At 35.1% G+C, this 27,070-nt stretch overlaps 1 protein-coding gene across 1 annotated transcript; it reads left to right on the forward strand.

Annotated features, from left to right (window-relative positions):
* The first annotated feature begins 582 nt into the window (after positions 1 to 582).
* LOC138703450 (probable cytochrome P450 6a14) lies at positions 583 to 27,070 on the forward strand. Its single transcript, XM_069831315.1, has 6 exons — positions 583 to 866; positions 10,766 to 11,091; positions 14,691 to 15,312; positions 18,217 to 18,438; positions 20,659 to 20,910; positions 26,594 to 27,070. The coding sequence occupies exons 2-6, from the start codon at positions 10,768 to 10,770 to the stop codon at positions 26,755 to 26,757; spliced, it is 1,584 nt and encodes a 527-aa protein (XP_069687416.1). The 5' UTR covers positions 583 to 866; positions 10,766 to 10,767; the 3' UTR covers positions 26,758 to 27,070.

Below are 27,070 nucleotides of genomic sequence, written 5' to 3' on the forward strand. Positions count from 1 at the left end.
TCTTCCTTGCTGCCATTTCGTTCAGTCTGATTCAAGCAATGCTAAACATGTTTTCACTAAATCTGGATTTTGAAATTTGAAAAAAATAGGAGAAAAACTTGCAAAGCATGTTGATAGTGACTGCCATAAATCTTCAATAGTAAAATGGAACAGTTTTCTGGAAAGTGAACGTAGCGCCACTGTGATTTAAAAGCTAAGCAGAAACACAAAGATGACAACCGCTCAGCTGTGGCAACAATGACCCAGGTCGCGTTGCTTTGTGTTCGGCAAGACATTAGGTTTAGAGGTCATCGCGACATTGTAATTTATTGGAGAATTCAGGAACTTTAATTTTCTACAGTAAAAAATCGTACAAATTGTTCCTTGTTTCGAATACTAAAAATAACAACAAAAACGACGTTAGAAATATGAACATATTATGATAAATTACTCCAATTATTTATTAAACTAAGTGCATAAACAATTTTGTTTAAATTTATGGCAGAAAATTTGAATTTTGACAAGGATTTGTCACTCCCGGATCACAGTGCATACGGAGCGTTACACCAATGCTCATAAGAGACGCCACTGCGGAAGGCTGCCGAGATGTTAAAAGAGAGTGACCTTGACAGAGAGCTCGTTGATTACATGGCATGATTCACGTGATGACAGTGCAATTGTGTAGACGTAGAGTATTTTTTGTATCAGGCGAATTGTTGACGGTGCCGATGTCAATGTCAGCTGTTCTCAGAAACAGTCGCGATGAAGGTGATGAAGCAACTTTGATTCCGAGATAACGAATGCTATATTTATAAGCGCATTGGATTCTGTAGGCTATATTGCACCCGTACAGAGTAGCTTCACGTTTGCTCCGCATAATTCGACAGGTATGTTCAGTTTTTTTTTTTTTTTCGTTGTGGAGTGTGATATGTTTCATTTACGTTTCTTTCCGTAAGGTAAGAAAAGAGTTGCCAGATTGCTGGAAATATAGCGTATAGCTAGTTTTTTAGTTACATAATTCTTGAACAATGCTTTATCAATTGCGTCGATGGAATTGGTGATAGTGACATGTAGTATTTATTGAGATGAGAGAGAATTTAACATTCGCCTTATAGTTAGAGGAATGTCCGAAAAACTCAACTACAGTAGCCTAGGTAGGCTTAGACAATCAACTCAAGCCAATGGCCATCCGGAAGTAGCATCGTGTTGCATCTAATAGGGATATCCTGAACTAGCAACCAACAGATAGCGCACGTGTACTATGAGGGATGCGCTTTGCGTGTGCATTTGTTTTTCGGTATATAAACATTGAGGATATACGTAGTGTATTAGTATATTAAATACTCTTAAAAACAACTAAAAATAGCAAATTTTTGTTATGTTCCTATATGTAAAAACCAGGGAAAGCTTTTTGTCTTCAATCAGGTCCCGAAATATTCTGAATATATGCTTTAAACCTTAAAAAATATAAGTAATAAAATTGGGCCTCGAAAGTGCTATCTATTAAATAAAAGTAACTACTTCAAGTAAGGAATTGTTGACTATAGTTTCATTTTGGAAGAGGAAAAAGAAAAATTAATAAAAACATATGCAACCTCGACAGCGAGCTATATTAGCTTAGATTATATGCAGTAGTTGTAGGAGTCTCCGAATTTTACGCCTGCAGTAAACTCTCGATAAACTGGAATGTTTCTTATCCAGGACAATCCCTACTGAAATCCATTTCGTGAATAATGTTTTTAATGTACTGTACCCTAATTATTAAAGCCATGTTTTAAGTTCAAATTTTCAAAATCATCCCACACATATTCAAAACTGCATGTCCTTAACCTACAAAACACGCTACTAATCGTGATACTATTGCGATCATATTATATGATCCTATTAAAAATTGCATTTGATCTTTCTGCAACTACAGAAAAAATACAAGGAATTCAATCTCGATAGTCTCTTCCCTATAAAAAAAACACATTGGTGGCTGCATATCCTGTTTTTAGCGTACGGTTCTTAAATACCAATTATTAAAGAGGGCAATATTCACCTTCGACATATTTCCTATTTTTTTATTCGTGCATATTGTTCTCAAAGTTCTCGTTTAGGTTCATGAACATTCAATTTACTCGTATTTATATTCTGCATACTGCAGATTTCCCCATCCATCTCGGGGAATCGCTCAATATTATACAGGTTTACGTTATTATTTATTTTAAATTAAATTATGAGGTAAGAAAATATTGAATTATATTAAATTATACTAGGTTATACAAAATAACTGTAAATATAATTTTGACTCGCACAGAAAACCAACAAGCGGCAAAACGTAATCAACTGTAGCATATGACAAAACATAGCCCTACAACATGTTGCGCCGCATGGAACGCTCCTGCCATCTGACGGTAAAACTTCGCATAAGATATCCCTATTGTTGATCGTTTTCATTTTTTTCCGACGTCTATGATTTTAAGTTAATGTGTTAGCGTCATTCAAAGTATTTCAGTCTAATTTATTACAGTCGCGCAACTCCATAAATGTCAAAGTTTGACAGCTTTCTGGCCGCTTGGAGTGCTACAGAAAGTTACAGATTTGCATACCGCAAATGATAACAGATTAATAAACTGGTTTTATATAATTGATTTGATAATATTTGCACTGTATATTTTATAATTTTATTTTAAAACCTCACAAGAATTTTGTGTACTATTAATATAAAAATCTTAAAATAGTCGATGAATAAGTTTGAGAAGTTGGGAACAAACAAGCTAGCATCCTGCCTCAGAAAAACAATTGCAGTAACACGAATTTAATACTTACACTACAGCATCGCGTATTTTTAATTAGGAAAGGAAACAAAGGTAATAAGTGAATCTTCATTTTTGAAAACACACTTTTAACACTTATATAATCACTGATGAACTATTAAGTTATTTATACTTGAATAAATAACGACTTCACTCTGTTAATATTTTAAATTACTGTGTTGTTGTACCTGATTGTCTAGTTTCGATGTTATTTGCATCATCTGGGATTCATAAGATGATACAAATAACATAGAAACTAGTCAATCTGATAAAACAACACAGTGATTTAAAATGTTTACACAGAGGGTGGAGTCGTTATTTATCTATACTAATAATAAATCTGTAGCCGAAATTTTTCTGGTAATTTTCGATTTTCCAAAAATAATTGGTCCTAACATATATAATTAATCACCCTGAAACCGAAAATCACTTTTTTGAAATATTTGTTTGTATGTCTGTCTGTCTGGATGTTTGTTACCGTTTCACGCGATAATGGCTGAACCGATTTATATGAAAATTGGAATATAAATTAAGTTCGATGTAACTTAGATTTTAGGCTATATGACATTCGAAATACGTTATTTAAAAGGGGGGTTATAAGGGGGCCTGAATTAAATAAATCGAAATATCTCGCTTATTATTGATTTTTGTGAAATATATTACATAACAAAAGTTTCTTTAAAAATGATTTCCGATAAGTTTTATTCCTTGCAAACTTTTGATAGGACTGATATTTAATGAGATAAATTAGTTTTAAAATTAAAATACAATGCCATCTAAGGCGGTGTAATGAAATGAAAACAAATGACTACGTCTATAAGGGGCCTTGGACAACAACAATCGAAAGCTATGAAACATAGCCTACAGAGAATGTTTCTGTGTTTGTATGAAGTAATATCGAAAGCTAAATTAACCGATTTGTATAATTAATTATTATTTCACCATTGGAAAGTGTAGTTTCTCTAGATGGACATAATGCTATAATGTTATTACAGTAACTTCTGAGTGCTCTCTGGACCTCGCATTTTAATTATTTAAATACAATTTAAATTAAGCAACATATTAAACGATTTATCCTTCTATCAAACACGAATGTTCCCTGGATCAAACGTCCTATTTTAATTATGTAATTACTTTATATTTATTTCTAACAGGTGCAGCGGAGCGCACGGGTACGGCTAGTTTAAGTAAATAACTTAATAGTTCATCAGTGAAATAAGTAAAATTAATTATTATTAACGAATCATTTTTTTTTATTTAAGATGGTATTGACGTAGTCTAACAATACATAACAGCCTAAATTAGAAACTTTGTGTCACCTGTCAAAGGAGCATCTTTCTGGAAAATCTGTTATTTCCATCAGTGTTCCGCGATGTTTGTGGTGGGCATAATTAGCTATTTCATTTTCACATTTTTTTGTAGAAAATACTCATCAGTACAAGATATTAAATTACCAAAATTGATGTTTTTATCAAAATTATTATAATGTGTGTACAGTTTGTCTTTCGAGTCTAAGAGATCACTGTTTTCGACAAGCAATGCCTAGATGTGTCACAGTCACACTTTTGTAAGAACATAGTCAAAACATACCTATTAGGGGAAGATGAGAGTCTTGCTGAGTTATATCACAAAAGAACAAATTTGAAGTTGGTGGTCTTGTGATAGGAGAATTGTAACGTGGAACGGTTTTTAAGTGGGCACCGATTCGGAAAAAAATGTCCGTTATCATTTCTGTAATATACTTTACGCGCATCTTACTCCTTAGCAACACGCAAAATATTAATATTATTGGAAAAATAAATTAAGTGTGAATATCATTGTAACTTACTTTAAACAAAGGATTGTCTATTCCAGTGGTTCCCAAAGTGAGGATTGCGACCCCCTGGGGATCATTTAAAGAATTAAAGGGGTTGCGAGTTGACTTAGGCCTACACAAAAACAAAAAAACGCCTTATTAACATACATTTATTTTGTATTTAGATACATCAACAGCGTTTAATGTAAAATAAAAAAATGTTTCAGTAGTTGTAATGTATAATAATTAATATGATAAATCTGCCTGTTTTTTTAAAAAAACTAGCTTCTCAAATCCGGACTCTATAGTCCGTACACACAGTGATATGATTTCCAAGTTAAAGGCGATCTCTCGCTTTTGTTTTGATGACAATTATAGATGAGACACTTATTTTGCATAAATACAAGGTTGGAAATGTTATAAAAAATTACGAGCTTCTTTTGTAAGCTCGAGGTATTCTTTTGATATAAAACTGGTCTATGCTCTGCGAAAAAAGGTATAGTTTCAACATTCCAACAGTAGGTACATACTTCAATAAGTTTTCCCCTCATATTATTTTGGAATTTAAGTCGAATGCAGCTGTCTAAAAACGGATTTAATAACCATCTGTGACTCTTAATTGTTTTGATTTTCTTCTGAAAAGTGTTCAAAAAGCTGTTGTTTAAAGCCTTACTTTGCGTGGTATCCACTGGTTTTGAGTAAAATTATGATTGTTTGCAATTTTACAGGGATTTGTATTTTTTCGAATGAGGTCAAGAACCGGTACGATAGTGTTGCCACTTTTGGTATAGGCCTAATTGTACGGATCTAGTACAATTTTAAATGATCTGTACCCTGGAACGTACTACTTTGTTTTTGGTACACTCTGTACTTTCTTCTATTTTTTTTAGTATAACAGACATTATTATAACTGGCTTTAATAAAGTTGAAACAATGTTATGATTACTACCAAGTTGGTAGTACAAACGCTGTGATTATTATCGGCAGCTGACAATCAGATTTATAGCTCGCTTTAAGGTCAACACATTAACAGAGAATGTAAAATAATTAGAAACTGGTAGTGAAGTTTTATTTTCTTTCATTCACCTCTTGACTCATTGGCCATTGTTGACATAGATTAGACCGAGACCTACTATGATAACTGCCACTGCTATATAAACCAGGTTTGAACTGGTTATTATGGTGCCTTTTTTTGTAATTCTGTGTATTGTATTAAATTTTTCACCATAGTCACTATTTGTTTGTTTGTTTTTTTTTTTAATATTCGTGATTTTATACAAATCTGGCTTTCAGGTAGAAGCTCCCTGTGAAGCAGGCTTGAATAATTTCAAGGGAAAAATTGTTCCGGGGCCGGATATCGATCCTGAGACCCTTCACTTAGCACACGAATGCTCTACCGACTGAGCTACCCCAGGAACTATACACTATGTGACGGTGTCGTGTATGGTTCATTATTGTAACTCTTCTTGGAATCGAGAACAATTAATTTATTCTTATTGGCGAAATTATAATGTGTTTAAAACCTATTGGTGCTCAGAACTATTTTTTCGTTTTAATTTTCTACACTTTTTCACATATACCTGATCTGTGCATCGGTCATGTAATGGGAAAAATAGTAAAAAAAAATGTATAGGCATCAGAAGATGTTAAAATTTCATGGCAATTTCAGTTCCAGCTGAGCACTAGAGAGATAATTTTAAAAGGAAACACGAAACATTTAATCCAATCACTACATCGCCACCCTGACCTAGGCTAGTACTGGATAACATGGTATGTGATCTACAGTGGGGCATAGCATGTAACACAATAACACTGACTCATTGAAGGGGGTCAGAAGCAAAGATGTATAAGTGCACTTAAGTTATTTGTGAGAAAATGTAGTTGAAAGTACTTAAGATTTCGTAAATTCTGTGAATTTTTTTATTTCAATTTTAGTTTGTGATGTGGTTAAAAGATGTCCCTTTGCCACTAAAATTTTAAAATGTTTAGCTTGCCCTGGATGCACTGAACTCATGTTCATAGAAGTGTCACTTGTGCCCTTTTGCTTCTGACCCCCTCACTTGGTTTAGCTATGACCCACAGTTTGAAACAAAAACGTACCGGTATTGGCTTTTCTCTTATGAACTGTTTTGCTTGGTTTCTTTCATATTATATAACAATTGTCTCATCAGGTGCATCTCCAGAAGGCATTTGAAGAAATAGCCTAATTTATATAATCAAAAAAATATCTAAGTTTTTAAAATGAATCACAATTTATTTTTGTGTTATTATTGAGACGAATAGAATGTAATGTATAATCAAATCTTCGTATCCGTTTTGTCTTCAATACAATCTCCACATTATAGTCAGATTTTTCCTGTTGAAGGTGTTGATTCCACAGTTTTCGAAATTTGTTCGATATGTGAACACTTATCCTCTTCTGATTTCTTATATTCAACAATAGTCTTTTGCTCTCAATATTCTTCGAGGAAGATGTCCTTCGACTTCACTGTCTGAAAAGTCGGAATCTTCATCTGTGGCGGCATTAAACGCTGTTGATGTATCTAAATACAAAATAAATGTATGTTAATAAGGCGTTTTTTTATTTTTGTGTAGGCCTAAGTCAACTCGCAACCCCTTTAACTCTTTATTATACTGGAATTAACTGGATGCAACGGTTAAAGAATTATGAAGGCAAGATATGGTAAAGGCTCTGTCAAATCCTATTTACTCTCCGCCCATCTACGTTGCCAGCTGGTACATGTTTATTACTTTACGATGAACTAAGAACGTGGAATATGCTATTTACGCTCGGAATGTCTACTTAGTATATAAAGATGGGATTATTATAAAAGAAAGGGGCACAGTTTCCTGGTCATAGCTGTACAAGTCTTATCTTCATGTGATGTGTAGGAAGCCAACAAATCGATTTTTCTCTGGCGTTGTTTTCATTACCCACAATCAAAACCCAAACATTGCAGCTAAAGTGAGGTCCTAATCAGGGATCAACAATTGATAGTAGTTAATTAGATTAAAGACATTGAGATACTGTTATGTTAGTTCAGTTTCTAAGCTGTGCCGTGAATATACTATCATCAGTCCTATTTATAGACGTATTTCTTTACAATCTAATTTCTTTCTCCCTCTTTGTGTGTATGCGTGAGAGTGAAAAGGTCACTTTAACCAGATACAAGTGGTTTCTCGTGTCATAAATGTGAAGTGATACGTTCTTAAAGTAGAAAAATAACTTATAGGCCTAATGTATACATTTTTTTAATTGTCCTCTGCAAAGTGTAGAGAAAGTGCAGATTTTTCAAACACACAAGTATAGTGGCCACGTTCAATTAGTAGGCTAGCGGTGTCAAAGAGGACGAAAGCTTTGCAGTTTCAATAATTTTAATTATGTTGAGCTGTCCATTGTCGTCAAGTCTTTTGAAGGCCGCTCCAATACTCCACGCGGAGTGTATGGACGGAAGCTTTGTAGTTTCAATAATTTTAATTATGTCGCGCTGTCCATTGTCGTCAAATCTTTTGAAGGCCGCTCCAATACTCCACGCGGTGCATGCAATAAAGACCTACAAATCTTAAAAAGAATGCCGCTGCCTAATAATTAAACGAGACTACTTATACTCCCTGTTGAGGCGTATGGTGTAGATTGTGTACAGTACATACTCTACCCTCTACTAGGAAACGCATAGAGCAAGCATTCAGCATCTTCAGAAGGTACACTCAAGAACTTGTAGTGAAGCTGCTTCTGCTGCGGAACAAGGAAGAGTAGGCCTAACGATTTTTAAGCCTCCAGGAAAGAAAGTTAAGTAGGCTACACAAAGTTCAAAATCGAAATCTTGCATTGGACGATTTTCAAAAAAGACGTTTTGCGCAGAACAATTCTCAGGTATTATATGACGGACAATACCCAACAGAAAAAAATTAACATTAGACATGAGAGAGACCATTAGCTACCCGGATTCAGTAAGTTCTATGCGTAACATATGAAGAGCGGTTTCAAGTTTCAAGTGTAAAAAAAGAAAATTGTTGTTGCTCACTTGTCAGTCAACTGTCCGAAGACAGGTCTGAACCTCATAAGTGACACCAATAACGCATTACTCATGAAGCAACTAAGCCAGGAGATAAAGGGTAGGTGGCCAGTTCCTTTCCCCGAAAGCAAATTATGGTAGGAAATTCATAATGGAAAGGGAAAACATTGTCTGTAGTTCACTAGCTCGCATTAAATTTCTCAAAGCTTCAGGAGACAGTCGTTCTCGATCATCTAGTTTCTAGTAGATGGAACCTGGGTTAACCAAAATCATCCTAAAAATATATTTGGCAAGACTCTAAAGGCAATGGCGGTATGGAAGTCCCACAGACGAAAGGAAGCAGGCTTATCGTATGCCATGTGGAGTGGAAATTACCAGTTCCATACCATTTCTTTTCTTAAGTTTATTTGTACATGCTTTAACATCTGTGGTCATATCGCGTGTTTATCTTTAGGTTTATCAGTAGACCGTTTTTACTAATTGTTGAATTCTTGTTTCTATTGTCGTGTGTTATAGAAGGCTTGTGTTCATATAGCTGATTTTTAGATCTTGATTAATGTTTACGACATTGGTGATTGAGGGATGAATCATGGTATATAAATTTCCATCCGGCATTTTCTTTTGGACTGAGGGAAACAATGAAAAACCGCAGTCAGATCGGTCTACCACGGGATTTAAAATCGGGACCTCCCGAATTTGCATTTCGAACGTTATTGTCTGAGCCAACTTCTCGATTGTATCAAACTGTAATAGTATAATATCACAGTCTAGTGTATACAGTCACGTCCACATCTGTGGAGTAACGGTCAGCGCGTCTGGCCGGGTACCAGGTGGCCCGGGTTCGAATCCCAGTCGGGGCAAGTTACCTGGTTGGGGGTTTTTCCTGGGTTTTCCCTCAACCAAAACGAGCAAGTGCTGGGTAACTTCCGGTGCTGGACTCTGGACTCATTTCACCGACATTATCACCTTCATTTCATTCAGACGCTAAATAAGCTCAGATGTTGATACAGCGTCGTAAAATAACACAATTATATATATATATATATATATATATATATATACACACACACACACACACACACACACACACACACACACACACACACACACACATATACAGTCACGAAGCTCAATACGTAGTAAATATGCATCCATAGATAGATAGACAGACAGACAGACAGACAGACAGACAGACAGTTCTTGACTGTTGTAATTCTTTTCAGTTTCTTCCGGAGAATACTCAAAAAAGTTTCTTTAAATCGTCTTTTGAGTTTTGAGTAAAATTACAATATAATTGTTCGCGATTTTACAGATATTTTTACTTCTCGAATAGGGTCAAGAATGGGTATGGTAGTGAGGGGGTCGCAAACAGAAGTCTCGTCCAAAAGTGAGCCGTACCTTCAAAAAAGTTTGAGAACCACTGCTCACTCTTTACTAATGTTGTAATGTATCATAAAAGTCCCATAATTATGACATAGAAAATAATACCAGTGAGTGGAAGAATTGATACCGGAAAATTAAAAGAACTCTTCTCTGTGGAACGCAAATATCCAAATATTAAGAGAACAAGTTGGAAAGGAAAAGGGGCTCATGTGAAATTGCAATTAGATATGAAAAAGAAAATGTTCTGCAATATTTTTCCGGAAACTTTTCCGCCTAATCAAATTGTTATTTTTTTTTTTTTTGCTCACTTGCTTACAGCATTGAAATCTGTATGAGCATTTCTCAACCATTAGCCATCCATTTTATCAAATGTTACGTCGTAAGTCGTCTAACCTTTGATGGCTGTATCAATACTAACTCAGAAACAAGGACCATTGTCACATTTGCTTTACCATAACATTGATACGTCTTTTTAAGAAACAAGCGTTGATGAATATTTTCTGAGAATTTCCAGTAAGTGGACATATGTCGTCCTATGGAGTAGAAAATAGAAATATTTTTCTTTTTATTGTGTCGTTAGAGATACTTTCCTCGTATAATAATTTTGTCCCATGGTGACCACATAATTAAATAACTTGTTTGTAAATGTAATTGTTATTACATAAACCCTAGTTAGAAGAAATGAGTAACATTTTAGTTCTCGAAGGGAAATTATGATAATTTCAACATTGAATTCTATCACATTCTAAGCTGCATGCTTGAGATTCTTATTTGAAAATTTCTTTCGTTTTCAGACATGGGGTTGATACTGGAATCCAGTTCCTTGGAATGGCTATCCATAGCCATTATTTTCTTCGCATATATGTACTATTATTTTACATCCGCCTACAGCTTCTGGAAGAAGAAAGGAGTGAAATTTATCCCACCAGAAATACCATTTGGAAACATGAAGGATGTGATATTGCTCCGAAAGTCAGGCGGTGAACATTTCAAAGACGTGTATGCTAAGTACCCAAATGAGCCCTATATCGGAATGTACCAGTTCAAATCTCCAATTTTATTACTTCGGGATCCAGATCTCATTAAGACTGTGCTGGTGAAAGACTTCTCATATTTTCAGGTATGTAATGTAATAAGTTGTTTTTAATATAAATTTAATGTCCTTTACTTTAAAAAATGTATAACAAATAAACATATTAACAATAGTATATATATATATATATATATATATATATATATATATATATATATATAGAGCGTTCACTTCAGGTCTGGGCCGAGAAAGAATTGTGAATTCCACAAATACATTCATTCGATTAATTATAAGACGATTCAACCAGAAACGTGACACTTCACGAATAAATCCAGCAGAAATAAAGGCACAAGTATACAGTAGCATGAAAATTAATCCGAACAACGTAATTACTTATGCAAAAACACTCAAACGGGATAAAAAAAAAAGGATCTAAGACATACCTCAGTAATCTATGTGGCCTCCCTTGTTCCTAATAACAGCTCTGAGACGATTTGGCATGGATTCCACTAATTTCCCACAAATATTCTTCATTTCTTCATCACGAAACCATACACCAATGAGGGCAGAAATCATCTTCTCCTTTGTAGAACAATCCATTTTTTGCATTCTTCTTTTGGAAATTGACCACAAGTTCTCAATTGGGTTGATGTCGGGTGAATTGCCTGGCCAGGGGAGTACCTGAATATTCTTCTTGTTGAAGAATTCTGTAGTTTTCGAGACGTATGGCATGGTGCCAGGTCTTGTTGGAACACACCTCTGCCATCCGGAAATGATTTTTGCAGCTGGGGTACGATTCTGGTTTCCAATAAGTGAATATATTTGTCAGAATTCATCATTCCCTTGATAGGTATTAATGCTCCAGGCCCTTCATGTGTAAAACAACCCCAAAACATTACTTTAGGGGGGTATTTGGGTGCATGTTGGAGATGAGCTGCTGTTACTTTTTCGGATCCTTTCCGTATGTAAGAAACACGGTGGCCGTGGACCTCGAAATGAGACTCATCGGAAAAAAGTACATTCTTCCAGTCATTCACTGCCCAGTGTTGATGTAATTTTGCCCACATTAAGCGTTTTTTGCACATAACAGGGGTTAGCAGTTGCTTCTTAATAGGCTTACGAGCCCTTCGTCCAGCTTCCAAAAGCCTACGCCGCACTGTTGTGACGTGAATATTTGCCCCAGTGGTAGCCATTAACTCGTGGTTTAAGTCGACAGCAGTTAGTCTAGGATTTAATTTACTTTTCCTGACAATTAAACGATCCTCTGCAGGTGAAGTCTTCCTTTTCCGGCCACAGTTTCCTTTTTTTCTGGGGTGTGATGGATCCAGTCTCCCTGTATCGTTTTATGATCGAATTAACAGTAGCCAAACCGATGTGACATTCTGCAGCAATTTGCCTCTGTGTCATAGAAGAATGCTCTGCTAATGTTATAATTTTAGACCGTTTTCGTGGAGTTGTATCTATTTGTGAAGACGACAGAATGTACACAGGATTGCAGTATTAAGTCTTCAACACAACTGAAATGCTTATAAGTACAAAACGACAGGTAAAATGTCACATATTATAAAAAAATAATAACGACAGACCTTCAACAATGGAATTACACGTACTACAGATGTCAATTAAAGCGGTATGAGCAGCTGTGAGGCCAACAATGACAGAAAATGTAAAAATATGTCGTGTTCGGATTAATTTGCACGCTACTGTAGATCTCTTATATTTTGTTGGGAGCCTAAAACGATCCCTGCAAAGTGCAGAAGCCCTTTGGGCTAAAAATGGGACAGGTATCCCAAAAAGATCATCCAGTGGTTGTTGTGAAAGTTGCCCGAGAAGCGAAGTTCGCAAAATTATGAACAAACGTTCAAAAGCCCATATGTAAAGAACAATATTAGTTATGTTGTGTGAAAAATGTTCTAATCGTAAACCTTAGTATGGATTTCTCAGAGTACGTTGTGTTTTTTTGTCATATTTTGATAATATAATAAATTAAACCAATCAGAATAAATATGTTCAAATATAATTGAACTAGTATAAATTAAGAGTACTTATTGGTATATTCAGCTTTTTTCTCCAGCTAATTAGTGACAAAACTTTTCTAAAAATTTAATTTGTTCTTAATGTGAAGCTAGAAATAAACATTTAAATTACGTAAAATACAAAAAAGTCATATCCATAATCATTTCTGATATTGAAATGATACTAAAATGCTTGGGTAAAAATATACCCTAGGCCTGCACATGTGCTGATGATACAGAATTGTGCATGTGTGGTGAAACGTTAAGACGTTGCTACTAAAAATCTTTAGTGGTTTCCGAGTTACAATGAGTTAAAGAAACGGGCATTTTCGTTTTGTGGAGAATTCAAGACTCAACTTTTTGTCTGATCCACTGCCTGCTGGATCTCACCCTATGGCTGTTTACAATGCCTGCCCAATGAACGGTTATATGCGAGTAGCCACTAGGTAGCAGGTAGTGACTTTGCATATACTGATAATGTTAATAGTGGTAGGTACTGCCTGCCACCTAGAGGCAAAATAACTTTGATTGAGTAGGCAGTTTACGCAGCTATAGGATGCGATTCAGCAGGCAGTGGTCTGATTACATCATTCTGTTGTCAGTTGCTTAGAGCTTATTCCGAATCTCAGCGCTGAGCAATCTGATGGCATCACGGTGTTCCGAATTTCACCGATGGAGTCACTGATACTCCACCGGTGTCGCACCTGTGCCATTAACTTGCAGAGGAGGTGGCAGTCTCCATCAGCTGCCATCAGTGATTCTGATTGGTTCTTGTATAGGGCGGGAAATAGCAGACAAATGACATCGTGCACTGTTGTGTCATGGCGGTGTGTTCTGCTTTAGTTCTGCTGTATTGTTTGTAATGAGCACAACGTAAAAACAATATGTTAATGGCTTATGAGCGAACATGTCAACGGACCAGTTATTACTACCGTTTCAAGAAATAAATTGTTTATGCTCTCTTTTCTTTGAACGAGATACAGTACGGAAATTTCGCAAAATTTTGCTAGCGTAGCAAAGACAACAACTTATACGATTTGAGGCTTTTCCGGTGTTTGATATAGAATAACTCTTCTCGGGTTTTCAGCCAGGTGAGTTGGAGATTAGCTTCCCGAGAAGAGTTATTCTTCAACAACTTATACAGTCGCCATGACAGCCATCGATCCTTCCAGCAGTTTTGTTCCTATTTCGCTGCAGCATGACGTCATTGTTGTCCACCTGTCCGGTGAGATTCAGAATACGCTGTTAGCAATGGCAGTGAGTTTCGTCACACTAATCTGACGCCACTTACATAGCAACGGATGAAATACAATAATTGCATTGTAAATACTTGTAGGAATAAATAATAGTATATGTAGATTCAATAAAGAAATATAGGAAAAATAATAATTGATGATAGAACACACAGATTATGTTAAATTTCACACTCAATCATATTCACAGCCCTTATAATTAATAAAAACCAATTTCTTAAAACTCTAAATATTACAGTAACACCAACTGAAAGCAGGAACATTTCATACAATTATATGGATCCTATGAATCCCTTCACTTTTTTTAACTTTTCTTTCTTTTTCTTTCTGACTTTTTTCTCCTTTCCTTCCTCCCGTCATTTAATTTATTTTGAAATGATTTAGAACGCAGATGTTTACATTCCACATATTTTTCCAGAACCGTGATGTGACGAGATTCGATGAGAAAAGAGATCCATTGACTATGCATCTTCTGAATCTCAAAGGACACAAATGGAGGATCCTTCGCGCCAAGCTCTCGCCTACCTTCACATCAGGAAAAATGAAGATGATGTTTCATGTAATGACAGAATGTTCCGACCAACTGAAAAATTACCTCTCTGAACCTGCAGAAAAGAGTGAAATAATAGAAATGAAAGAGGTTATGGCAAAATTCACCACTGATGTCATCGGTTCTTGTGCTTTTGGACTTCAGTTCAATTCCATTAAAGACTCTAACTCGGAATTTCGCAATATGGGAAGACGTGTATTTGAACCATCAGCGTGGTCAATGTTACGAAGAACTATCAGGACAATTGCTCCAGGGTTGCTGAAACTTTTTAATGTTAAAATGCTTCCAGATGATATTACGCAGTTCTTTGTTGGACTAGTAAGAGATACCATCGAGTACCGGGAAAAGAACAATGTGGTGCGGAATGATTTCATGCAACTGCTCATTCAAATGAAGAATCAGGGCAAGGTGCAGGATGATGAACATACCAACTCAGAGAGTATCTCGAATGGAACAGCTGTAAATGGTGCGAGCAAGAATGATGAATTTGGTAAGCTGCACCTCTTCCTTTTGTTCTATTTTGTTTTTAGTGTGTTCCAATATACTTTTGTGCGAGATCGTGCGTATTTGCTTGGTTTCCGCACAAAACCAACCTGCGGTAAGTCTGAAATTCCACATTCAGTATTCCCAACCGAACACACACAACAATTTCCCTCTTCTTACCGCTTAAGTGACACATTGATTTTACTGCTTTAGGCTTTTAACATATTATTTTTAAGAGACGTTCAATATAGTAATAATTATTAATTGTAAACTTACCACTGCAATTTCACCTAAATTGCACTGTTAATTATTGTTTTTAAATATTTGCAAAAATTAAGTAAACTCTACAACTCCACTAAGTTCCTGCATTTCGTGATGCATGTAACATTAAGGAAGCCGTTTGTTTTAAGTTCGCATTTATAGACTGGGGGGAAAAAAAGACAGACGTATATCACGGCCTGCTGGATTATAGTAAACACAGAAAACATTTTAAAGCAACAATGTTGAAGATAAACATTTTTGTTTTCCAAAATTGCCGTCATTGAACAGAAACCAAGATGGAGATTTCATTGCAACTAATTAGAAATTCCTCTTTCAGGTATGTATTAAACGATCTTCGCACAAAATAATGTACGATACACGAGCGGTATGTTTTCTTTCAATTCTCGGGAATTAAAAAAGCTCAACTACATTTCGCTTTTTCAAACTTTTCCTCGAACATGAAAACTTCAACATACCGCTCTTGTAACGCATATTACTATTTCTTTCTTGTTCGTAATTTATTATTATTATTATTATTATTATTATTATTATTATTATTATTATTATTATTATTATTTATGCTCCAATGGGTAAGATTACAGGACCAAAGATATATCCATTCACTAATTTTCCTATATCGCATCATCAATACTTCTTCGCCTAACTATCTCTCAGTGCGTTTTAATTTCTTATCCTCTTATCACAGCATGGGTACTCGTTCTAAAAATGACCCTTTATTATCTATGCCTTGCCATAAAACAGCTCACTATTCTTCCTCTTTCACAGTATCAGCAATTCGTTTCTGGAACTCCCTACCCAGCTCCCTCAGGAACTGACGAATGATATTGCAATTTAAAAGTGAATTGTTTAAACACGTGACCAATATTCAGGTTTAATTCTCCTTTGTGTGTATATGTGTATATATGTAATTTTCCTCAGCGTTGTATAGTTATAATTTATATTTGAATTTGTTATTCTTGTAATTTGTAATATTGGTTCACTTACCACTTGCATATTCATTGAGTGTAACTTCTAGCCTTATATTATTTTGTAATTATTATTTAGTATGTTCGCATTATTTTACTCGACTTGTGCTTGTATAACTATACAAATTTTTATTAGTGTTCTTTAAATATTAATCTGTAAAATTGTATCAGCTTCTTTTGTTTCTGGCTAAGTGGAAGAGAAGGCCTGATGGCCTTAACTTCGCCAGAATAAATAAATAGATATTATTATTATTATTATTATTATTATTATTATTATTATTATTATTATTATGATAGAGACTGGATTAATCTTGCACAGGATAGGGACTGATGGTTGGCTTATGTGAGGGTGGCAATGAACCTGCAGGTTCCTTGAAAGCCATTTGTAAGTAAGTAAGCAAGGAAGGACAGAATAAATATGGAAAATGCGTGTTATTATTCGGTTGAGAAGCTTTATCATCCAGTCTGCTCTCGAAAAATCTGAAAGTTAGAATTTATAAAACAGTTATATTACCGGTTGTTCTGTATGGTTGTGAAACTTGGACTTTCACTTTGAGAGCAGAACAGAGATTAAGGGTGTTCGAGAATAAGGTTTAGGAAAATATTTGGTTCTAAGAGGGATGAAGTTACAGGAGAATGGAGAAAGTTACACAATGCAGAACTGCGCGCATTGTATTCTTCACCTGACATAATTAGGAACATTAAATCCAGATGTTTGAGATGGGCAGGACATGTAGCATGTATGGATGAATCTAGAAATATATATAGATAGATTGTTAGTTGGAAGATCTGAGGGAAAAAAGACCTTTGGGAAGGCCGAGACGTAGATGGGAGGATAATATTAAAATGGATTAGAGGAGGTGGGGTATGATGGTAGAGACTGGATTAATCTTGCTCATGATAGGGACTGATGGCGGGCTTATGTAAGGGCGGCAATCAACCTCCGGGTTCCTTAAAAGTATTATTATTATTATTATTATTATTATTATTATTATTATTATTAATCTATGGGTGAAGAATAATGTATTGTAGAAAAATCATAATAATAATAATAATAATAATAATAATAATAATAATAATAATAATATAATAGTGTTTGTATTCTTCTTCTTCGCCCACATGGATTTAGCACTTTTGGCCTGTTTCCACAGAAAGAAAATTTTTCTAACCATCTGGTTAAATGAGACGTCCAATATCTCTTTTTCTCCTAGGTCTATAACCTAGTAAGAGGGATGATATTCTGTTAGGTTCGATCCTTGTGGCGTCTTGTCAACCCATTTGAGTTGTGTGGATATAAAGGGAAAAATTGCGACGGTGTCGTGTATGGTTCCTGGGGTAGCTCAGTCGGTAGAGCATTCGTGCGCTAAGCGAAGTGTTCCAGGATCGATACCCGGTCCCGGAACAATTTTTCTCTTGAAATTATTCAAGCCTGCTTCACAGGGAGCTCCTACCTGAAAGTCAGATTTTCATAGGCAGACTTTGTTATTCTCGTGTGTTTATGAAAAACACCTCTTTTTTGGAATAATTTTAAGTATGATCTGCCCGCTGGTTTATCTTTGAGACGGCAGTATGTTGATTGTGCTTTTTTTTTATCGTACCTTTCAGTACATTCGATACATTCGTTATTTGCAAAGTGATGTTTAACAATTCTTCATCTGTTACAGAATTTACGGATAATGTGTTAGCATCTCAAGCATTCATTTTCTTCCTGGCTGGCTTTGAGACCTCATCCACAACTCTAAGCTATTGTCTGTATGAGCTATCATTGAATCCTGACATCCAAGCAAAATTGAGAGATGAAATTGATGCTACCCTTGAAAAGTGTGATGGGAAGATTACGTATGATGCTATCCAGGGAATGCGATATCTAGACAAGGTAGTGAATGGTAAGAAGAATATTTTGCAATTCATTTTTAATTTTCAGAGAAGTCTATATTGCATCTTAAAAGTATTTATTTCAGTCACTGACTTCACAGCATATGTTTAAGGTGCTACACCTTTACATTACATATTTAAAAGACGTATGAACGTTTTTGTTGGTCTCCAACATCATCAGATACGAAGTACATTTCAGCAATATCAGTGCTCTCTACATAATATCTACAAATACAAAACATATTTAGTGGAATTCAAAATGAGACATATTAAAAACCAACATTGCTGTGATACACATTGACATTCTATATGATTGCCTTCATTGTCACTTACTTAAAATACACGTATAGATTACAAAATATATATGCAAGTCTTCAGATATGAGATAATAAAATGACATGATTTAAAAGTGATAAAAATAATAAAATATAAAACTAAGATAAAAAGTATTATGAATGTGAAGAGTTGCAAAATTACAGTAATTACATTTATTATATTCCTATTTCTGTTTCACAATAATATATATATTTCCATCATTCAAAAACGTATGTATCATGGTTTGTGTCACGTGATTATTTGAATGTTTTTCAAGTTTATATGGTTTTATTATAAATGCCAATGTATTATACGTTGGGTTGTTTGATGTTGATTAATGATGTATATTTGAATTTGTCGATAATGCTGTTCCACCAATATGGCGATGTATTGTCGATATCCAATACTGTAATTGTAATGAATGTGTGGTATGGCGCAAGTCAAGTATCAGAATTAATCAGTGTAGACGTGCCTTCTTAGATGTTGATTATGTGGTGGTTGCATTCCACTAAATATGTTTTGTATTTGTAGATATTATGTAGAGAGCACTGATATTGCTGAAATGTACTTCGTATCTGATGATGTTGGAGATCAACGAAAACGTTCATACGTCTTTTAAATATGTATGGTAAAGGTGTAGCACCTTAAACATATGCTGTGAAGTCAGTGACTGAAATAAATACTTTTAAGGTAAGAAGAATGCCTAACAACATGAATATATATGCAATCTACCACACTGTTAAGATGAAGTTAGTAATTTATAACGGTCTTCAGCATTACTGCAAAGAAGTTATAAAAATGAAGATAAATTTATCCCACTGTAGTGTATGCAATAGCAACTGACATTGCACGGAAATTAATCACATTTTGTTGGAATACAAGAGTGAGCAATCGTGCAAAGTGAAAACTTCATTGCATTTATCTGACGAAAAAATAATACCATCTCATCGAACATCCTCATACTCATCCTCTTTCACAATAGTCCTGCCAAGACTTGGGAATTCGCTACCTGCTAGCATCAGGGACTGTCGAAATAAAATTGAATTCAAACGCAAACTTACTAGGCACTTGGTCAGTAATTGATTTCTTGTAAATAGTTTTCTTAATCTATCACAAAATATTTCAATATCCGATAATTTCATCACTATACAATTTTGTTATTCTAGGTTTAATTTGTAATTCAGTAAATATAAAATATTCTTTTATATTATTTTATATATTATTTATATTGTTTTAATGTACCGAAGTATATATGATATTTCCATGCAGATATTCTGCGTCATCGTAAAATATTCTTTGTTTTTATATGAAAAATTATCTAGCTTTCATTAGTCAGGTAATTTTTTTGTACTTTGATATTTATTATAATTGTAAATTTTGTGCAGACTAAAATTTTTCCTTTGTCAGAAGAGAGGCAATTGTTGATCCATAGGTTTATAAAATGAGACTTTACTGAAGCAAAAGCATTGGATAGAAATATCACTTGAAGAGGTCTTGGTTGCAAGTGTGTTGCCTGTTTTGCAATATTATCGACTTTCTCGTTTCCAGGTATATATCACTATGACTAGGTATCCATTGAAATGTTATTTCCTTTTGGAGTTCTTTTAGTTTACTTGGTTGTTTCTGAATTGGAATAATTCTATGTGCATATAGGTTCGGTACATATTTAATTATATTAAATATAGCTCCCTTGGAGTATGCAAATAGATTTTTTTTTTTGTAAATTTAATATTGTAATTTTATTTGTAATTGTAACTGTAAATCTAATACTAATAGTAATTTTATTCTTCATATTATAGTTGGAATCTCCTGGTAGAGGGGCAGAGAAGGCCTGACGGCCTTATCTCTACCAGGTTAAATAAATAAATACAATACAATAAATACAATGTTGCATTCTCAAAAATTGTTTCTTTCAGAGACACTGAGGAAACATCCTCCGGCTCCAGTTGTTTCCCGTGTGGCTACAAAACCGTATGTCATCCCAGGCACGTCTGATCATCTAGACGTGGGTAGGATGGTTGTTATACCAATATATGGACTACATCACGATCCAAAATACTATCCCAACCCGGAAAGATTTAATCCTGAGAATTTCAGTGAAGAAGCCAAGAATTCGAGACCTCATATTTCATTTATTCCATTTGGAGAAGGACCAAGAAATTGTATAGGTAGGTATTATAATGAAGCATTTCTACATCATGAGCCATCTTTGAAATTTTTTCATGAAACAGTAGTGACTTACGGATTTGTTGTTTTGTAGGATATAAAAAAAAACACACATGTACAGAAATCAGTGGCGGCTCCTGCATATTTATTAAAAGGACACTTTCTTGAATGAAATATGCTATAAATTAGCCTACATGCATAAATGTAATCCCAGGTAGTGTTAGAGTTGGGCTTCCCTTTTGTTTAGCAATAATCTGTTCTTGTAAACTGAATTTCCTAAAATTGTCCAAAATAGGGTATAATGTGTTTTCACTTCCATTCATTGTTGAATAATTGCACAAATTAACAATTATAAGGAAATTCATTTACTCAGTGAAACGTACAGCAGAGTTCGTATAGGTCAGTTTCTGTCAGATGCGTTCCCAATTCACTGTGGGCTAAAGCAAGGAGATGCACTATAACCTTTACTTTTTAACTTTGCTCTAGAGTATGCCATTAGGAAAGTTCAGGATAACAGAGAGGGTTTGGAATTGAACGGGTTACGTCAGCTGCTTGTCTATGCGGATGACGTGAATATATTAGGAGAAAATCCACATACGATTAGGGAAAACACGGGAATTTTACTGGAAGCAAGTAAAGAGATAGGTTTGGAAGTAAATCCCGAAAAGACAAAGTATATGATTATGTCTCGTGACCAGAATATTGTACGAAATGGAAATATAAAAATTGGAAATTTATCTTTTGAAGAGGTGGAGAAGTTCAAATATGGAGCAACAGTAACAAATATAAATGATACTCGGGAGGAAATTAAACACAGAATAAATATGGGAAATGCCTGTTATTATTCGGTTCAGAAACTTTTATCATCCAGTCTGCTGTCGAAAAATCTGAAAGTTAGAATTTATAAAACAGTTATATTACCGGTTGTTCTGTATGGTTGTGAAACTTGGACTCTCACTTTGAGAGAGGAACATAGGTTCAGGGTGTTTGAGAATAAGATTCTTAGGAAAATATTTGGGGCTAAGAGGGATGAAGTTACAGGAGAATGGAGAAAGTTACACAACACAGAACTGCACGCATTGTATTCTTCACCTGACATAATTAGGAACATTAAATCCAGACGTTTGAGATGGGCAGGGCATGTAGCACGTATGGGCGAATCCAGAAATGCATATGGAGTGTTAGTTGGGAGGCCGGAGGGAAATAGACCTTTAGGGAGGCCGAGACGTAGATGGGAAGATAATATTAAAATGGATTTGAGGGAGGTGGGATAAGATGATAGAGAACAGATTAATTTTGCTCAGGATAGGGACCAATGGCGGGCTTATGTGAGGGCGGCAATGATCCTCCAGGTTCCTTAAAAGCCAGTAAGTAAGTAAGTAAGTAAGGAAATTCACAACCTTGCAGCATTTTTCGTGCACACTATAGCATCACACATGTTGGAAGAGACTAGCTACTAACACATAACCAGAACAATTATACGGAAATGAGAATGGGAAATAATCTGTTAGGAGAGCGAGATCACTGCACCTACCCACGTGGTCTGTGTTGTCACATGTAGACCCTACATTTTACAAGTTCAATGTCACATGCTTTTTTAGAATGACAGTCCTTGTAAAATCATACTACCATTATTGTTAAAAAATAGTTTGAGTATTTAAGGTTTAATTGAGCTGTCAGTGGCCGATAATTTTTTTAATGTTAAAAATAATGTAGTTTGGAATACTTTTAACTTCAAATATAGCTATTTATAGAAAACTGACAACTTGGCTGTCGCCCTGTCTAGTGGACAATGAATGGAAGTGAGAGGCCAAAAGATCTGCGATTCTAACGTAGAATTACTTCCTTTTTGTTTTATATAAACCCAACTTTAACTTTCAAATATCCTCGAAAGTTTAAAACCATGAATAGTAGTCTAGCCTATATAAAGTGCAATAAATAATATTTGATTTATAATTTAAAACTGTTTTATTATGCCTCGTATGTGTTATAGTCTGGTTGAATATATCACTAGATGGCAGCGGTGGCGAGCTTGCTGCATGATCAGTCGGTTTCTATTTCCTGCCCATGCGCTGATTCAGAGGAGGATCTCCTCCCTATCCGTTCATTCACTTGCTTTAAAACTCTGCTTCTTTCTCTGGCAGCTAGTGCGCTGTTGTCTATGTGTGTTAACTGCAGTAAAGGAGGGAAGGATTGGCTTTCCTCCTCCCAAACAAACTCACATACTTCTCACAGTTTTCGCGCAGCATATGAGCACGCGTCGTTTAAAACTCGATCAACCGAGGTTTTCTGATAGCTGTGAACATAAAAATTATCGAATGTTCCTCAAATTTCAAGGCACATATTTTATTTGGTATTTACTTTTAAAAGAAGAAAAATATGAGGAGGACATTAATCCCTTCTCTCCTCCGAGGAACCGCCACTGACAGAAATGTAGATACTCGCACACATACATTAGTCCCATTGTATCTGTGGGATAATACGTTGCAAGACTTACTGCGGATAGTAGCGAATTCTATGCATTATTGATATTTGTTTTTCTGTTAATAAATAGTACATACCTACGTTTAAGTTGACATTACCTGTATTAAGTAATATAAAATTCATTGTAAATTATTGGAGGTTAAAATGTCCATTTCAATACGTCCACAAAGAGAAATGTCCACTAGCAAAATGTCCACTTACATAAATGTCCACAAAAGTTGAATATCCACAAATACAATCTCTACAAAATTAAATGTCCACTTCGTTTATCTACATTATCCATATCAGCATTGGTCACACATCTCGCATTACAGATGCTTATTTCCACACACCTCCAATATAATTTATTACAATTTTTGCTCCTTGAATGAAAGTGATACGGAAAGCCGTTGTGTGCTAAAATGTTTTTCCTTTTTTGTGAACATATAATTTCAGCCATTCTGTCACTCTTGATTTAAAATCTGATACGTCACTTAGCAATCTCAATAAAACATTCTACATTGCAGTCTTTCTCCTGGTCATTGCATCTGTAAAAAATTATTATGGATTTTTTTCTTCCAGTTACGGACTTTTTATGGTCAGTTTTGAATGCGACGTTTTTATACTGGGCATTTTGTTATGGGCATTTTTGTATGTGGACATTTTGCTAGGGGACATTTTTTATAGTGGACATTTTGTTGTGGACATTTTTATTTGTTGACATTTTTTACTGGACTTTTTCCCTTGGACATTTTCCTCTGGACATTTTTGTCTGTGGCCGTTTTTCCTATGGTCATTTTGAAGTGGACAATTTAACCTGGAAGCTTTTTGAGCTATTTCTGGCTGCACCCTCTTCCTTAACATTGGAGTTGAGAGTTCGACACTGAAAGAAAAATGTGTGACTGTTTCTACCAACAATGATCAATTTTTCTTTTAGAATGCCACTAGGTTGCTTTCGACATTTCTCATCTTCTTTCCTGGCAGTAGCTTAGGTATAACGCACTTCTGAAGTTGGGGCACCTGAAAGATGGAGATACATTCTCCTGATGATGTGGTACGATGATAATGATTATGTGGAGCCAGAGAGGTCTTAAATCTAAACTTAACCTAAATTCCAGACTATGTATGAACACAGGAATAATTCTCTTTTGGAAAAAAATGCCTTTGCCTTCATCAGGAATCGACCCCAGGACCTCATGAATTATAGGCAGAAGCTCTGACCACGAGACTGACCACAATGATCAATATTTACGAAAACAAATCCCACTTTGCTCACAAGTTGTTTTAATTTGACCAATGCTTTTCAAAGAAATTATAAAGCTGCAATAACTATATTATTAAGTAATTTATTTAGCTCACACAATTTTTAATTGGTCATAATTTATTCGTTACAAGTGATACTAGACTATTTTCATATAAAGTGAAATCTGTTACAATGAATTCGTAATGTTTCTTACTGATACAAGATGGAATTTTTCTCAGTTAGTTCTATTGTTTCTTACAGTTGCTGGTTTTCCCCCTTCAGGTACCAGTGCATATATAATTTAATTTTATGTCTCATTACACGCAGGTACAATTCAATGTCATCGTTTCTTTTATATTCTTGATATCTGCTAACAATTTTTTCAATTTGCTGCTGATTTAATATGTAACGTTTTTTATCAGATATCTGGCACTGCCATGATCTTCAGTTAGTTGTAATACTAACAGAGAATTATCCCTTTCATCTTTCTGGATGTGTTCTAGAAACTTCCACACAGATGCGTGATGTGTAACTAACATTCTCTCAAAATGAGAATGCGAACCTTAAACATAGATGTTTGTGCGTTGCATCCTGTTTATTACCACATCATATACACCCGCTGTACAGCTAAGTTATTGAAGTTATCGAAACACCTTTGCAAAACAGGGTTCAACAACCAGACCCGCTGTTGGATAGATCAGTTCATGTCTCATCGTTAGCAAGAAATTGTCTGACTTCTCTAAAGCTTCTTTATGCCATTCTGATATCATGTGTGATGTACGTTCCAGATTTCAAGTCCAAAACGTGGTAAAAGAGCTCGTTTCCTACCTCTGTCTGGCCATTCTGTGATAAAAGTAGTTTCTATATACGTAAGTTGCAACATTATTTACGGTACTTCATCACGGATGCTGTCCAATAGGTGATCGAATATATCTTCCAATTCGTTCAAAGGGACCAAGGGTAAAGCAACGAGTTTTTACAGTGACCGAAAATGTCTGTACCGAAAATATATGGTGACCGAAATGTCTGTTATCTACATGTTCTTAGACATTATATTCAAAGACCCTTGTTGACGCTGAACATACTGTGTGTGGACTTAAAGTTGTGGATGATATGACGATGACCGAAAGGTGTACAACCATATTTGAGGGGGACAAAGAGAAGTGACCGAAGTGTCCTGGAAGCCTACAAAACATAACATCCAGTGCTGTCATGGAGGCCATATGGTGCCGTACATCATATGGGAACCTACAATTTTTTTAATTAATCGTATGGGGGAAAGACAATTTTGTCTCAACGGAGCCATACGGCATATAGGTGCCTAAATTTTTTACGCGGAGATCTGTACAGGTCTTAGATCATCTTTTGCTGTTCCTAATGTATTTTGTTTGATGTTCATAAACAAAAATTGTCCACCTCTGCAGCACTGGAATCCAGAATTATATAACATAATGATTGAAAAACAAGAAGTGCTACAAATACACACTCCAAGATTCATCGAGACAAGTGTGCATCTATGGTGGGGCTACATGGTGTATTCTTTAAATCAAGCTTGTTGTACAATTAAAATGTAAAGCAAAACAATTTCTTTACTTCTTCTTTAATATTAAAAAAACCATTAAATGACAGTCGGAGAGATAGTAGAGAGTAAAATTATTTCAAGGGAGAAAACAAGGTGTGAGGCGTATGGCCAAGAGAAGAATTACCCTGACAGCACTGATAACATCCTACAACACTTTCAATAACTGTGTGTGTTAGACTGTTTGTATGGAAACAAGGAATTGTTAAAGAAAATTATGTCTCGTGATAAATATGCAGGAACTGCGAAGTGATTATAAATGACGAAATTGGTACATGAAGTTCGTTGCTGAGAGGAATGTGTCAGCAATTTCAGAATGTGATAATCCTAAATAACAGAGAACAAAATTAATACAGGCTTCATTATTAAATTTGCTTGACTAATCTGCCTTTCATTTCAGGTTTACGATTTGGATTACTCCAGACCAAGATGGGGCTTGTTTGTCTTCTTGCAAATTACCAATTCAATGTGTGCGAGAAAACTCAGATTCCTTTGAAGTTTGACCCCAGACAGATAATCTTAACAGCTACAGAAGGGACATGGCTGAAGATCAGTAAGCGTTGAAACACCTCAATGCAGCTTCCAGGGTTTTAGTTCATTTACTGAGTGATATGAAAAAAATTGGTAACCATATGTGATATTATTGTATTATATTTATTTATACTACCGTCCTTTTTATATTATACGAATTCCTACTGCTATATCACATCAATTGTATTATTTTGTATCACATGATCATCACAATTTGTTTTTAGAGGTATATCTTTAAGTACTAGTTTCTCATGTATTTATATGTATGAATGAATGGTGGTTATTCAGGAAAATGGGCAAATATTTCTGGTAGTGATAACATCAATGATTGTGTAAAAAAGATTCA

This window comes from Periplaneta americana, chromosome 7 (genome assembly GCF_040183065.1).
Source record: "Periplaneta americana isolate PAMFEO1 chromosome 7, P.americana_PAMFEO1_priV1, whole genome shotgun sequence".
Taxonomy (NCBI): domain Eukaryota; kingdom Metazoa; phylum Arthropoda; class Insecta; order Blattodea; family Blattidae; genus Periplaneta; species Periplaneta americana.

Excerpts from the sequence above, each read along its gene's own strand:
- LOC138703450 (XM_069831315.1), top strand. The coding sequence starts at position 10,768 with ATGGGGTTGATACTGGAATCCAGTTCCTTGGAATGGCTATCCATAGCC. Across the intron at positions 18,439-20,658 it reads TCTAGACAAGGTAGTGAATG|AGACACTGAGGAAACATCCT; the intron begins GTAAGAAGAATA and ends TGTTTCTTTCAG. Across the intron at positions 20,911-26,593 it reads AGGACCAAGAAATTGTATAG|GTTTACGATTTGGATTACTC; the intron begins GTAGGTATTATA and ends CTTTCATTTCAG.